The sequence below is a fragment of the Camelus dromedarius genome, chromosome 6, assembly GCF_036321535.1.
Source record: "Camelus dromedarius isolate mCamDro1 chromosome 6, mCamDro1.pat, whole genome shotgun sequence".
In the NCBI taxonomy this organism is placed as follows: domain Eukaryota; kingdom Metazoa; phylum Chordata; class Mammalia; order Artiodactyla; family Camelidae; genus Camelus; species Camelus dromedarius.
The window spans coordinates 43,901,334-43,915,232 of record NC_087441.1 but is presented as its reverse complement, the minus strand read 5'-3'; the positions used below and the strand labels follow the sequence as shown (position 1 = coordinate 43,915,232).

The window sequence follows — 13,899 nt, the reverse complement described above, 5'->3', positions numbered from 1 at the left end:
CTCCCCTACCAATGAATAACTAAAGGCTGATTTACAGCAGTTCTTTTTACCCAGGACATCACATCTAGCTATCAAGAAAAATTATAAGGCATACCAAAAGGCAAAAAAACACTAATTGAAGAGGTAGATCAAGCATTAGAATCAGAAATTGCAGGAATGTTGGACATATCAAGCCAGGAATTTAAAACAACTATGACTAATATGCTAAAGGCTCTAATGAATAAAGTAGACAGCATGTAAGAACAGATGGACAACGTAAGCAGAGAGATGAAAAGCATAAGAAAGAACCAAAAAGAAAGCTAGAGATCAAAAAAACTGAAACAGGAATGAAGAATGCCTTTGATGGGCTTACTAGTAGACTGGACACAGCTGAGGAAAGAATCTCTGAGACTCAGAAATTTCCAAAACTGAAAAGCAAACAGAACAAAGACAGAAAAAAAAATACTAAAATAGACTATCCAAGAACTGTGGGACAACCACGAAATATATTATACACATATCATGGGAATACCAGAAGAAAGAGAAAGGAGCAGAAGAAATACTGGAAATGATAACAACAAAGAATTTCCCCCAAATTAATGTTAGATACCAAACAATAGATCCAGGAAGCTCAGAAAGCACCACACAGGATGAATCTGAAAAAAACTACACCTAGGCATATCATTTTCAAACTATAGAAAATTAAAGATATTTTAAAACTCCTGAAAGAAGTCAGAGAAAAAAAAACACTTTACCTGTACACAAAGGAAGACAAGAATTTCATCATACCTCTCTTCAGAAACTGTGTAAGCAAGAAAAGAATGGAGTGAAATATTTAAACTGTTGAGAAAAAATAACTGCTGACCTTAATTCTTTTTTCAATTTTTTTTCTTTTTTGGGGGAGGTAATTAGGTTTGTTTATTTGTTTAATGAGGGTACTGGGAATTGAGCCCAGGCACCTGTGCATACTAAGCACACTCTACCACTGAGCTATAACCTCCTCCTTGACCTTAATTCTATATCCTGCAAAATCATCTGCCAGAAGTGAAGAAGAAATAAAACTTCCTCCGACAAACAAAAAATTGAGGCATTACCAGTATACCTACCTTGCAAGAAATATTAAAAATAAGTTCTTTAGAGAGAAGAAAATTATGTAAGTTAGAAACTTGGATCTACATAAAGAAAACAAGAGGATAGAAGAAAGAGTAAGTAAAGGTAAAATAAAAACTTACTTTTCTCATTCTTTAATTGAAGTATAGTTGACTTACAATGTGTTAGTTTCCAGTGTACAGCAAAGTGATTCAGATATATATAGATATAGATATAGATATTCTTTTTCATTAGAGGTTATTACAAGATATTGAATATAGTTCCCTGTGCTATACAGTAGGTCCCTGCTGTTTATCTATTTTATATATAGTTGTTTGTATCTGCTAATCCCAAACTCCAAATTTATCGCTCCTGTACCCTCTTTCCCCTTTGGTAACCATAAGTTTGTTTTCTATGTCTGGTAATCTGTTAATGTTTTGTAAATAAGTTCATTTGAATCATATTTTAGATGTCACATATAAGTGATATCATATGATAAAAAATTTTGTCTTTCTGATTTACTTAATTTAGGATGATAATCTCTGGGTCCATCCTTGTTGCTGCAAATGGTATTATTTCATTCTATTTTGTGGCTGAGTAGCATTCCATTGTATATACATATATCACGTTTTCTTTAGCCAATCATCTTTGATGGACATTTAGGTTGCTTCCATGTCTTGGTTATTGTAAAAGGGTTACTATGAACATTGGCATGCACATATCTTCGAATTAGAGTTTTCTCCAGATATATGCCCAGGAGTGGGATTGCTGGATCACATGTTAATTCTATTTTTAGTTTTTTTCGGAAACTCCAGACTGTTTTCCATAGTGGCTGCATCAGATTACATTCCCACTAACAGTGCAGGAGGGTTCCCTTTTTTCTACACCCTCTCCAACATTTATTGTTTGTGTACTTTTTAATGATGACCATTTTGACTGATGTGAGGTGATACCACACTATAGTTTTGATTTGCATTTCTCTGATAACTAGTGATGTTGAGCACCTTTTCATATGCCTACTGGTCACCTGTATGTATTCTTTGGAGAAATGTCTATATAGGTCTTCTGCCCATTTTTTGATTGGGTTGTTTGTTTTTTTGATATTAAGCCGAATGAGCTGTTTGTATACTTTGGAACTTAAGCCCTTGACAGTCACATCATTTGCAAATATTTTCTCCCATTCCATAGGTTTGTCTTTTAGTTTTGTTTATGGTTGCCTTTCACTTCTACTGATCGGTCTGTTCAAATTATCTGCTGATTCAGTTCTGGTAGGCGTATGTTTCTGGAAACATGACCATTTCTTCCAGGTTGTACAATTTGTTGGCATATAATGTTCATAGTATTCTGTTATGGTTTTTTGTATTCCTACAGTATTGATTGTTATTTCCCCTCTTTCATTTCTTATTTTGTTTATTTGGGTCCTCTCTTTTCTTCCTGGTGAGCCTAGCCAGAGGTTTGCTAATTTTTTTACCCTTTCAAAAAACCAGCTATTGGTTTTATTGCCTTTTTTCTATTTTTTAATCTCTGTTTTATTTATTTCCTCTCTGATCTTTATTATTTCCTTTCTTCTGATGACTTTAGGTTTTGTTTGTTGTTCTTTTTCTAATTTTTTATGTGATAGGTTAGGTTAATTATTTGATATTTTCCTTATTTTTTGAGAAATGTCTGAATTGCTATGAGCTACCTACTAAGGACTGCTTTTGCAGCATCCTTTAGATTTTTGTACAGTTGTGTTTTCATTGTCATTTGTCTCAAAGTATTTTTTAGTTTCCCATTTGATTTCATCACTGACCCATTAGTTTTTCAGTTGCATGTTGCTTACTCTCCATGAAATCACTTTTTTCTTATTTCTCTTTCTGTGGTTGATTTGTTTCATGCCGTTGTGGTCAGAAAATAATTTCTATCCTCTTAAATTTGTTGAGGTTTGTTTTGTGTCTGAGCGTATGATATATCCTAGAGAATGTTTTATGTGCACTTGAAAAGAATGTATATTTTGGGGTTTTTTTTTAATGTAATGTCCTGAAAATATCAATTAAGTCTAGCTGTTCTAATGTGTAGATTTAGGATTCCTGTTGCCTTATTGATTTGCTGTCTGGAACATCTGTCCATTGATGTCAGTGGGATATTAAAGTCTCCTACTATTATTGGGTTCCCATCAATTTCTCCATTTATGTGTGTTAGTATTTGTTTTATGTATTTAGGTGCTCCTATGTTGAGTGCATATATATTAACAAGTATAATATCCTCTTCTTTTATTGAACCTTTTATCATTGTATAGTGTCTTTCTTTAAGGCCTTTGTTTTAGTCTATTTTGTCTGATATGCACATTTCTACTTCTGCTTTCTTGTCATTTTCATTTGTATAAAATATCTTTTTTCATCCTCTCGCTTTCAATCTATATGTCCTTCACCCTAAAAGGAGTCTCTTGTAGGCAGCATAATGTTGGCTCTTGTTTTATTATCCAATCTGCCACTCTATGTCTTTAGTTTGGAGCATTTAGTCCACTGACATTTAAGGTAATTATTGATAGATATGTATTTATTGCCATTTTAAACCTTGTTTTCCAGTTGATTGTGTGTTTCATGTTTGTTCCTTTCTTTTTGTTTTTCCTTTTGTGATTCAATGATTTTCTTTTGTATTATGCTTGTGCTCTCTTCTTTTTGGTTTTTGTGAATCTGTTATATGTTTTTGATTTGTGGCTTCTCTGTTTTTTAAGTATGTTAAACCACTACTATATCTACTTGTTTTAGACTGGTAGTCATACAGGCTCAAACACATTCTAAAAAATATCTACATTTTCTACTCCCTTCCCCCATATTTTATGGTTTGATGTCCTCTTTTACATCTTCATCTTTATCCTTTTGCTGGTCATTGTAGTCATCATTGCTTTCACAAATTTTTTTGATTTTTTTTTTAACCTGTGTACTGGCTTATTTAAGTGACTTACTTTCCAATTGTGATTTTCTTTTTCCTATAGATTCTTGTTTCTCCTCTATTTATAGAAAATCTTTCAATATTTCTTTTAGGATAGGTGTAATATTGTTGCATTCTTTTAGTTTTTGCTTGTCTGAAAAATCCTTTTTCTCTCCATCTATTCTAAATGATAATCTTGCTGAGTAGAGTATTCCCAGTTGCAGGTTCTTCTCTTTCAGAACTTTGAATATATCTTGACATTCCCTTCTGGTCTGAAATGCTTCCGCAGAGAAATCAGTTGATAGCCTTATGGGGGTTCCCTTGTAATTAACTTTATGTTTTTCACTTGCTGCCTTTAGAACCTTCCCTTCTATCTTTAACTTTTACCATTTTATTTATAATACACATCTTACTGTAGGTCTGTTTGGGTTCATTTTGTTTGGGACCCTCTGTGCTTCCTATACCTGGATATCTGTTTCCTTCTTTAGGTTTGGGAAGTTTTCCTCCATAATTTCTTCAAATACATTTTTGGTCCCCCTTTCTCTTTCTTCTCCCTTTGGGATCCCTATTATGCATAGATTGGCATGCTTTATATTATCCTGTAGGTCTCATATATTACTTTTTTTTTCATTTGTCTTTCTTTCTGCTGTTCTGATTGGGTGATTTCTATTTTTCTATCTTCTAGATCACTTATTCATTCTTCTGCATTATTCAGCTTGATATTTAGTGCCCTTATCTCAGCTTTGGTTTCAGCAAATGAGTTTTCTAATTTTAACTGGCTCCTCTTTATAGTTTCTAGCTCCTCGTTACAGTAATCTGCATTTCTACTGATAGCCTTTCTTATTCTTTCAGTATTTTTATTACCTTCTTTTTAAACTTGGGGTTTAGTAGGCTGGAGAGGTCTGTTTCATTGTTCTTTCAGGGGAATTCTCTTGATCATTTAATTGGGAATGGTTCCTCTCCTTCTTCATTTTACTTCTATTCCTCTGACTCAACAAGTTTAGGAGAAACATTATCTACTGTGGTCTTGAAGGGCTGTTTTTACGTGGGAGCATCCCTGTGCAGCCTGCGTGAGTCTAATGTTTTTGGTGCGAGGGCTGTTTTTAATATGGATGCCTGACACTTCTTTCCTCTGTGTGTGCTGGCTGTTCTCCCCTTGACAGTGGGTATGATTGGTGTCATGGTGACCAGAGCCTGCACTAGATGTTGAGGAGGGCCTCCTCTTTGCTCTTTGGTTGTCACAGCCATATCGGGAGCAGGGTCATCTCCCCAGTTGTGGGAGTAGAAGTCCCCAGATCCATACCTGAGCTATGGTGTGAGATAGGTGGGACTAGAGCACTCCTGCTGGGAGAGTCACTGAGTATTCCTCTGGAGGAGCTGTCCATCAGAAAGTGTGCTCTGTGGTGTCACCTGTCACCTGTTGTGCAGGCTCACAAGATACACTGTTGTTGGCACTGCCTTCAGCCCTGCCTCAACTGTGGGAATGCAGGTAATCAGCCCAGGTGTCTCTCAGTGCTATGCTCACAAAGCCCCAGCACAGATGCATCAGTGCAGATCTGCTTAAGTCAGGCACCTGGAGTGCCATGTCATGCACCCGGTGGACCCAACATGAGAGCTATGGAATAAGCACAGACTCTTGCCCCGCCTCCACACACATGGAGGCAAAGCGCACAGCTGCTAATGCTGGAACTTTCCCAGCCATAGGAGCACCAGTAATCCACTCAAATGTCCTGCAGGAACTGAGCTTACAATGCCACAGGTGGCGCTTCAGCCCTGCTTCCAAAGTCGTGAAGTCCCTGGGGATCAGCTCAGATTTCAGACCCATGCCCATATGTGGGCAACATGCCACTAGAGTCTGCATGCTCCCAGAGCTCATAGAGATAAAGACATACCCACTGTGAGCATGTAGACAATAAGGCTGGTATGGCAGGGCCCAGTCCTTCCCTTAGCACATGCATTAACAATGGGGCTTCTATGGTGGGCCCCAGGCTCTGTCCTGCACACAATCGCAGTTGTGGCCCAGGTTACACTCCAGCCCCTTCAGGCTGTCTCCATGTAGCCGGCCTCAGTCCTCTCCCCAGGTCTGTCTGCTGAGGCCCGAGTCTCAGCCCTCAGTCCCTGCATGCAGTAGCATACATGCATCTTGGGTTGGGAAGTGCTACAAGGAGGCCAGGACCATCTGTGCTGGTCTCTCTGTTCTGCCTGCTGCAAGCTGGTTGTTGCACTCTCCTCTGAGCCTCTGAAGCTCCTTTTCTGTCCAAGCTGATCCCCTAACTAGTGAAGGGGGTTCCAGAGAAAGGAAATCTTTCCTCTTTCACAGCTCCCTCCTAGGGGCACAAGTCCCATCCCAGTGCCCTTTTTGTTTCTTTCATCCTACCCGGTTATGTGGTGATCTTTTTTGCAGCTTTGGTTGTATGAGATCTTCTGCCAGCATTCAGGAGGTATTCTGTGAGAGTTGTTCCACACATAGATGTATTTTTGATGTATTTGTGGGAGGAGGTGAGCTCCACATCCTTCTATTCTGTCATCTTGATCTATTTTTCTAATTCTAAATTGATCTGACAATAGCATCTTTTCTAACCACAATACTATGAGACTAGAAATCAACCACAAGAAAAAAACTACAGAAACACAAACACATGGAGGCTAAATAATATGCTACCAAATAATTAAGGAGTCACTAAAGAAATTAAAGAGGAAATCAAAAAATACCTGAAGAAAATGAAAATGAAAACACAATGATCCAAAATCTATGGGACACAGCAACGGAAGTTCTAAGAGGGAAGTTTATAGTGATACAAGCTTTCCTTAGGAAACAAGAAAATCTCAAATAAACAACTTAACCTTACATCTAAAACAACTAGAGAAAGAAGAACAAACAAAACCCAAAGTTAGCAGAAAAAAAGAAATCATAAAGATCAGAGAAGAAATACATGAAATAGAGACTAAAAGAACAATAGAAAAGATCAATGAAACTATGAGATATTTCTTTGAAAAGATAAAATTGATAAATTTTTAGCCAGGCTTATCAAAAAAAAAAAAAAAGAAAGGGGGACCAAATAAATAAAATCAGAAGTGAAATAGAAGAAGTTAACTAGCACCACTGAAATACAATGGATCATAAGAAATCACTACAAGCAGTTATATGCCAACAAATTGTATAACCTAGAAGTTGCTAAATTGCTAGAAACATACAACCTCCTAAGACTGAAAAAGGGAGAAATAGCTATCTGAACAGGTCGATTACTAGCAGAAATCGAATCAGTAATCAAAAACTCCCAACAACAAACGTCCTGGGCTAGATAGCTTCACAGGTGAATTCTACCAAATACGTAAAGAAAAGTTAATACCTATCCTCCTCAAACTATTCCAAAAAAACTGAAGAAGAAGCACTTTCAAATTCATTCTATGAGACCAGGATCACCCTGATACCAAAACCAGACAAAGACACTATTAAAAAATTAAATTACAGACCAATATCCCTGATGAACATAGATGCAAAAATCCTCAACAAAATACTAGCAAACCAAATTTAACAATACATTAAAAGAATCATACAGCATGATCTAGAGGGATTTATCCCAGGGGTGTAAGGATGATTCAGTATTTGTAAACTAATCAATGTGATACACCACATTAACAAGACAAAAGATAAAAAATCATATGATTATCTCAATCGATGCAAAAAAGCATTTGACAAAATCCAACATCCATTCATTATAAAAACTCTCAAAAGTGGGTGTAGAGGGAACATACCTTACAATAATAAACCCATAGCTAACATCATTTTCAGCAATGAAAAGCTGAAAGTATTTTCTCTGAGATCAGGAACAAGACAAAAATGCCTACTATCACCACTTTTACTCAGCATAGTATTGGAAGTCCTAGCCTCAGCCATCAGACAAAAAAAGGAGATAAAAGACATTCAAGTTGGAAAGAAAAAGTAAAACAGTCACTATTTGAGATGGCATGATACAATATATAGAAAACCCTGATGACTCCATCAAAAAACTATTAGAACATATAAGTGAATTCAGTAAAGTTGTAGAATACAAAACCAATATACAGAAATCATTGACAGCATTTGGAACAGGCTTTGAAAGACAACTTGTTCAGATACAGAGAAGATATTAGTGATAAAAGAAATTGTGACTGAAGCTACATGAGGTGAGAAAGTTGGAAGTCAAACTGTCTAGGTTAAAGTGTAGAATATCTGTGGGAAAGTGGTGGAAGATAAAGACGTTGGAAACTGAACTGAGAACTTGCACATCAGATGAAGTGTTTATACTTCACACAGTAAGTAGCACGGCAAAGGAGCAATAAAGACAAGGGTGGATAATAGCACCTCCTTTCATTTAGTCAGAAAATTTAGTTATTCAGAATATTCTTGAGCGCTTAGGTCAGTCAACAGTTGGTGCTCTACTTGATATGTCTACAAAAAGGAGTCAAAATTATCTAACAGAGGGTTTCAGAGAGAAAGGTCAACCTAGAGGAAATTCAATGTTATAAGGCAAATGTAGGGGCAAGTATTAAAGTTATTGCTATGTAAAATACCTTCAGAGACATCAGTACTCACCATCCAAATGATTCCATAACAGCATACTCAATAAGCCTGTGGGGCTTATGCCCAAAAGAGAGACAGGGTAAAGAAATACAAGATTTCTATCAATATCATGAAGCAAGTGAGCTATTTGAAATGCACAGCAATTATATTTATGGCTGTCACTGCAGAACGGTCGACTCCAAGGACGTTAAAAGGATATCTGGACATCAGATTCACACTGCTGCTATTCTAAACACTTCCAAAATCCAATCCAGAATAGTAACCCTCTAACATTTTCTGGAGTAAATGGTTGACCTGTTAAAAATTCCCTACTATCACCAGAGAAAGCACAAGAGAAAATACACCAGATGGTCTATACCGTAATACTCCATTCCAAGTATTTAAATATTGGCTTAAAATAACTCAAATCAATTCAACCCAGGAACTATTTAATAAACAGCTCCCATCTGGGGAACAACCACCCAGGCACTATATACTAGATTCTTTACAGACCTTTTATCTTTAATCCCAACAATCTCACACAAAAGGTATTATTATCCCTATTTTACAAAGAAATAAAACATGTCATAAGGGCTTAATTCACCTGTGCTTTCACACAACTAACAGGAAAGACAGCTGGCATCTTTTTAGCTGAGCGTCAGTAACCCTTTCACCAGGCAACATGGTCCAATACTTCCCACCTGCCCCAAAAACAGCATTAGGAAAATGTCACCAATATTGTTTTCCTATGCCAATCCCATGATCAGAGCAACTGTGAGGAACCCTCAGGACTCATTTCAGACAGATAACTGGATCTCTCTAGCTCATCAGAATAATAATGCCATAGCAAACAGCAAAGCCAATCAAAGTTTCTAAGGAAAGAGCCATGCCAAATATTTTTTGTGGCCAGCCTCTTTCTTTGCTTCAATTGCTAGCAAAATTTTAAATTGGACAAAATAATAACCATGCTGTTCATTGGTTTGAGGCTCAGATGAAAACATTCCTTTTATAAAACCAGGAACAAGAAGTTTAAATCTTTAAATATAATGCCTATGTATCTTAAATATCTGAAATTCCCTTTCAAAATCTCAAGAATGAAAATTCAACTTAAAATATCTGTAAATAGCATGGAATTGAGTAAAATGTTACTGAGATGAGAAGATAAGAGAGGGGCCCCTTTGCTATCTTTGCAGACCAAATTCTTTAGGGAGTAGAGTAGTTTTCTAAGAATAGGAAGAACATTTTCTCCCTGAATACCACACATATGACTCCCTAACATCACTACACTTTCATCTTACATCCACAGGCAGCTTTCTTTTTCCTCCTCCAAAGAAAAGCCAGGGACATATCTGGTGGAAACATGTCAACATCTCTGAATATTATACACTGTACAGAATAAGAAAAAGGACACTACTGGGAAAATGTTTTCTGTAATCTCACCAAAGACTAATAGAGGCAACCAAGGAAAAGCTAGCAATCTATTAACAAGTGCTCTCACTGCCCTCCATTACCATTCCTGTAGAGGGGAAGGCACTGAATGGCAGGAAGAAAACAAAGAAAAAGGGCCTAATCACCAAAGGTCTGGATGGTCTACTCACCCAGCCACCAAACACATTTCAAGTCCCCACTATGGGCTAGGCATCAGGAACACAAAAATAAATGGCACTTTAGATTGGATTTCTCTGTTAAAACTCCCCACAGCACATCACACATCTTCTCTGTAGCACTCATCACAGGATCACATTTCTTTTTTAGATATGTGTTAAATCTTAAGAGACTTGTTTATGGAAATGTAAAATGGTGCAGCCACTATGAAAAACTGTATGGCAGTTTCTCAAAAAAGTTAAAAATAGAATTATCATAGGATCAAGCAATTCCATTTCTGGGTATACTTCCAAAAGAACTGAAAGCAGGGTCTTGAAAAGATATCTGTATACCCATTGTGAGCAGTACTCACAATAAGCAAGAGGTGAAGCAACCCAACCATCCACTAGCAGACAAATGGATAAACAAAATTGTAGTGTACACATACAAGGGAATATTATTCACTTAAAAAGGAAGGACATCCTGTCACATGCTACAACATGGATGAACCTTAAGGACATTAATGCTAAGTGAAATAAGTCAGTCACAAAAAGACAAATACTGTGTGATTTCTTTTATATGAGGCACCTACAGCTGTGAAATTCATTGAAACAGAAAGTGGAATGGTGGTTGCCAAGGGCTGGGGAAGGGGAAAATTGGTGTTCAATGAGTATAGTTTCAGTTTTGCAAGATGAAAATGTTCTAGATATTGGATGCACAACAATGTGAATATACTTAGTATTACTGAATTATATACTTTAAAACAGTTAAGATAGTAAATTTTCTGTTATGTGTATTTCACCACAATTTTTTAAAATTTAATTAAAAAGAGATTTATTTATCCCTTTTTTCTTTATTATTTAAGCACAGATCCTTGCATAGAAAAGATGCTTAATAAATGTTTATTGGTCAGATAGATGGATGGAGGAGTGGATAAATGGATGGATGGACTGGACAGTGTGAATGTGAACAATGTGTAACATACAAACCAATAATTACTAGGCCATGTGAACACTGAGAAATGGGCCCTGGGAAGAAGTAAAGAGTTCTTGTTATGCTTGGTTTTCACACAATATTTTTCATATAGAATTATTTTGTTTTACCCACCAACACCACAAAAAAATTTTATATAGATTTAGTTCTACCTAGCTGAATAATTCTTATTTTTTTCTCTTATTTCTCCTCACTACAGTACAATCTGTCTTCTGACCTAGATGATATTAAAACAGAAAAATCTATTTTCTGTCACTTTTGCTTTTTCCAGCACCTCTCTTAATCCAAAAGGGTAATGAGAAATAAAGCTTACACTCAATACTGCAGAAGACGAAAGCGGGTGATAGGCTTGCCCATAGGTTATTAATCAGATGTCCTCTGGGGCATAGTGTTATGAAGCTGTGTCATGTAATAAACAGCAAGCAAAAAGAATAATCTCCATTTTCTGACTCTGAAGTGCTTGCAATATGCTATAAAACTGAATTGACATCTGTTAGCAGGCTTGTCACATGAATGGTTTTTCCTGCAGAATCTGGAATAAATTAAATCTTAAAATAAAACTTGGAACAGAGAGTCTGCTTTACATAATTCCTTCTAATGGTGTGCTGTGAACCCATCGCACTGATTTTAAAGAGAAGTTCTTATAAGAAATGGTTCATTATCATTTTAATTGGAAAACTGTTGAATACCACTCCATGCTAGGAAATTTGTGTTTTAAAAGGTCCTTATGTTTTTAACTATAAAGTGGCAAATGAGAACTTCCTTTCCTAATATTTTCACTGGCTGGAAAATAAATCAGGTTTTATCTCCAAATGAAACTCTGATCACCTTTCTCCAAGCACCTGGAGCCTGTTTCGTGGGTGGTTTGTTACACATCGACACCTCAGAGGCTGGTGTGGCTGAGTTCCCAGGCAGAAATCTGGTGTGACCTCACAGATTTGTTCAGGAATCACTCCCTCAGAGGATTCACCAGTATGATAGTGAGTTCCTGGGGCTCTTACCGTCAAAAGGCATTAAGCATTTTTTAGCACACATAAAGGAACTCACAGAGATGCATGACCCGGCAAATCTGAGCTGCGTGGCACTGAACATAACATCCCTACCGACCCCCAGTCTCCTTTAGGTAAGGAAGTCACACAAAAGGTAACCCTTAGGGGCACCTGGAGCTTGGAGCCCCTCTCTGCTTCCTCAGGATTCACTTGGCTCTCATACCCAAAACTTTGTCCAAATGGCAAGATTCTCAGATAAATACGCCCACCCCTGGTACACAGCAATGAATAAAAACAAATGCCAGCTCCCTGGAGGATAATTTCCTCCATATGTGAAAGCTTCCTCTTTGGTAATAATACTGTGCCCCTTTGAAAACTTCAAAGGAGCAAGAGTCAGTCACAGTGCTCTATAAAATAAAGTCACAATTCTGGTCCCATGAAAACACCTTATTCATCTCCCTCACCAACATGAGTTTACCTGCCTGCACAAACTTCTCAAAAGGCAGGTGTTTGTATCACTCACTTTACAATAGGGAAAACAGAGACACAGAGAACATAGAGACTGTGTGGGGAGCCAGGAAGTGAAGCTGCAGAAGCTGACAGCCAAACTCTGGACCCCCTTCCTGTTTAAAGGGTTTTATGCACAGCAGGGGGTGAGGGATTTGTAAATGGAGGTCTGAGGCACTAAAGTCCTCTCTATCCTCTGAGGCTTCTCTGAGGGAGATCTTCACATCAGCTTGGGTAGAGTGGGCTGGGGTTGGTTAAAAATGCAGGTTCCTGGGCTCCATGTCAGACCAGCTAAATCAGAATCTCTGAGATTGGTCCTGGGTTTGACATTTGAATTAAGCTCCCTAGGTGACTGGATTCTTTGACTGTGGTGTGTTGCTGTTATTTTTGGTTTGTTTTCCAGTGTTCTGAATTCTAACACTGAGATTTGAGAGGCCCTTAGTTGTACAGGTGGGAGTGAGTCTCCACAGATTCTAGAGCACAGTTCACACATACAGCCTTGCCAGTCATTGCTTTTGGCCAAGGAAAACCGAGAAAACATCAAAGTAAACAAAAACTGCAGCTCAGTCCTGCAATCCAGCTCAAAACTGCAACACTGAGTGAAAAATCTCACTGCACTGATCCTGAAAAATTGAAAAATCCAAACACACTGGTTTGAAAATCACTAAGAGGAGCTAAGGCATTTTATTTCACAACAAATCTTACCATTATAGATGAATGATTAGGGTAAAAAGCCAAAACTCATTTCCTAAATGTTGAGTGTGCAAGTTCTCAACTCACATTCTCAAGATGGCTTGTCCTTAGGGTCCACTGCAGACTGATGGAAACAGAAAGATGTCTCTGCATTTCAAATTGCAATTCCGTACCGTGAGTGACTCATTACTCCTAAATTGCCACTGGCTTATTTCACAGAAACACAGCACCATCATGATTAAATAGTAATCCTGAGAGATGAAGTTGCTTTCAAATACACAGAAAGATACACACCTCTCTTTGAAGAAGGAATACAAACAAGTATATAGAGAAGATTCTAGTGGGCCCTAAAAAAATCACCTAGACTTCTACCTTTATCACAGCATATCTTGTTTCCATGCAGTTTTCCACCTGAATGTCCTTCTGAAATATCAATGACTAAGGCCTCTGGATACTCAGGCTGCTGCTGATTAATTCCACGGTAGGTTGTAGGAAAAGGTAACATATTCAAACTTTGATATCCTGCACATTTTATTTAGGAAGGTACTGGGGAGAAAGTCAGGTGGAAAAGTATATATTTCCTGTACACCTCACTAGGTAGTCGGGATG

The 13,899-nt window shown here is 37.4% G+C and overlaps 1 protein-coding gene across 4 annotated transcripts in view; it reads right to left on the bottom strand.

Annotated features, from left to right (window-relative positions):
* The window catches only part of METTL24 (methyltransferase like 24), a 97,726-nt gene that overhangs the window by 22,121 nt on the left and 61,706 nt on the right, over positions 1-13,899 (bottom strand). Inside the window, exon 5 of one of the 4 annotated variants that reach the window (XM_064486783.1) lies at positions 735-781. The exons of the other annotated variants lie outside the window; for them this stretch is intronic. Within the exon in view, the coding sequence (XP_064342853.1) occupies positions 735-781 (47 nt within the window). The remainder of the gene's footprint in view (positions 1-734; positions 782-13,899) is intronic. 4 annotated transcript variants of the gene reach the window in all.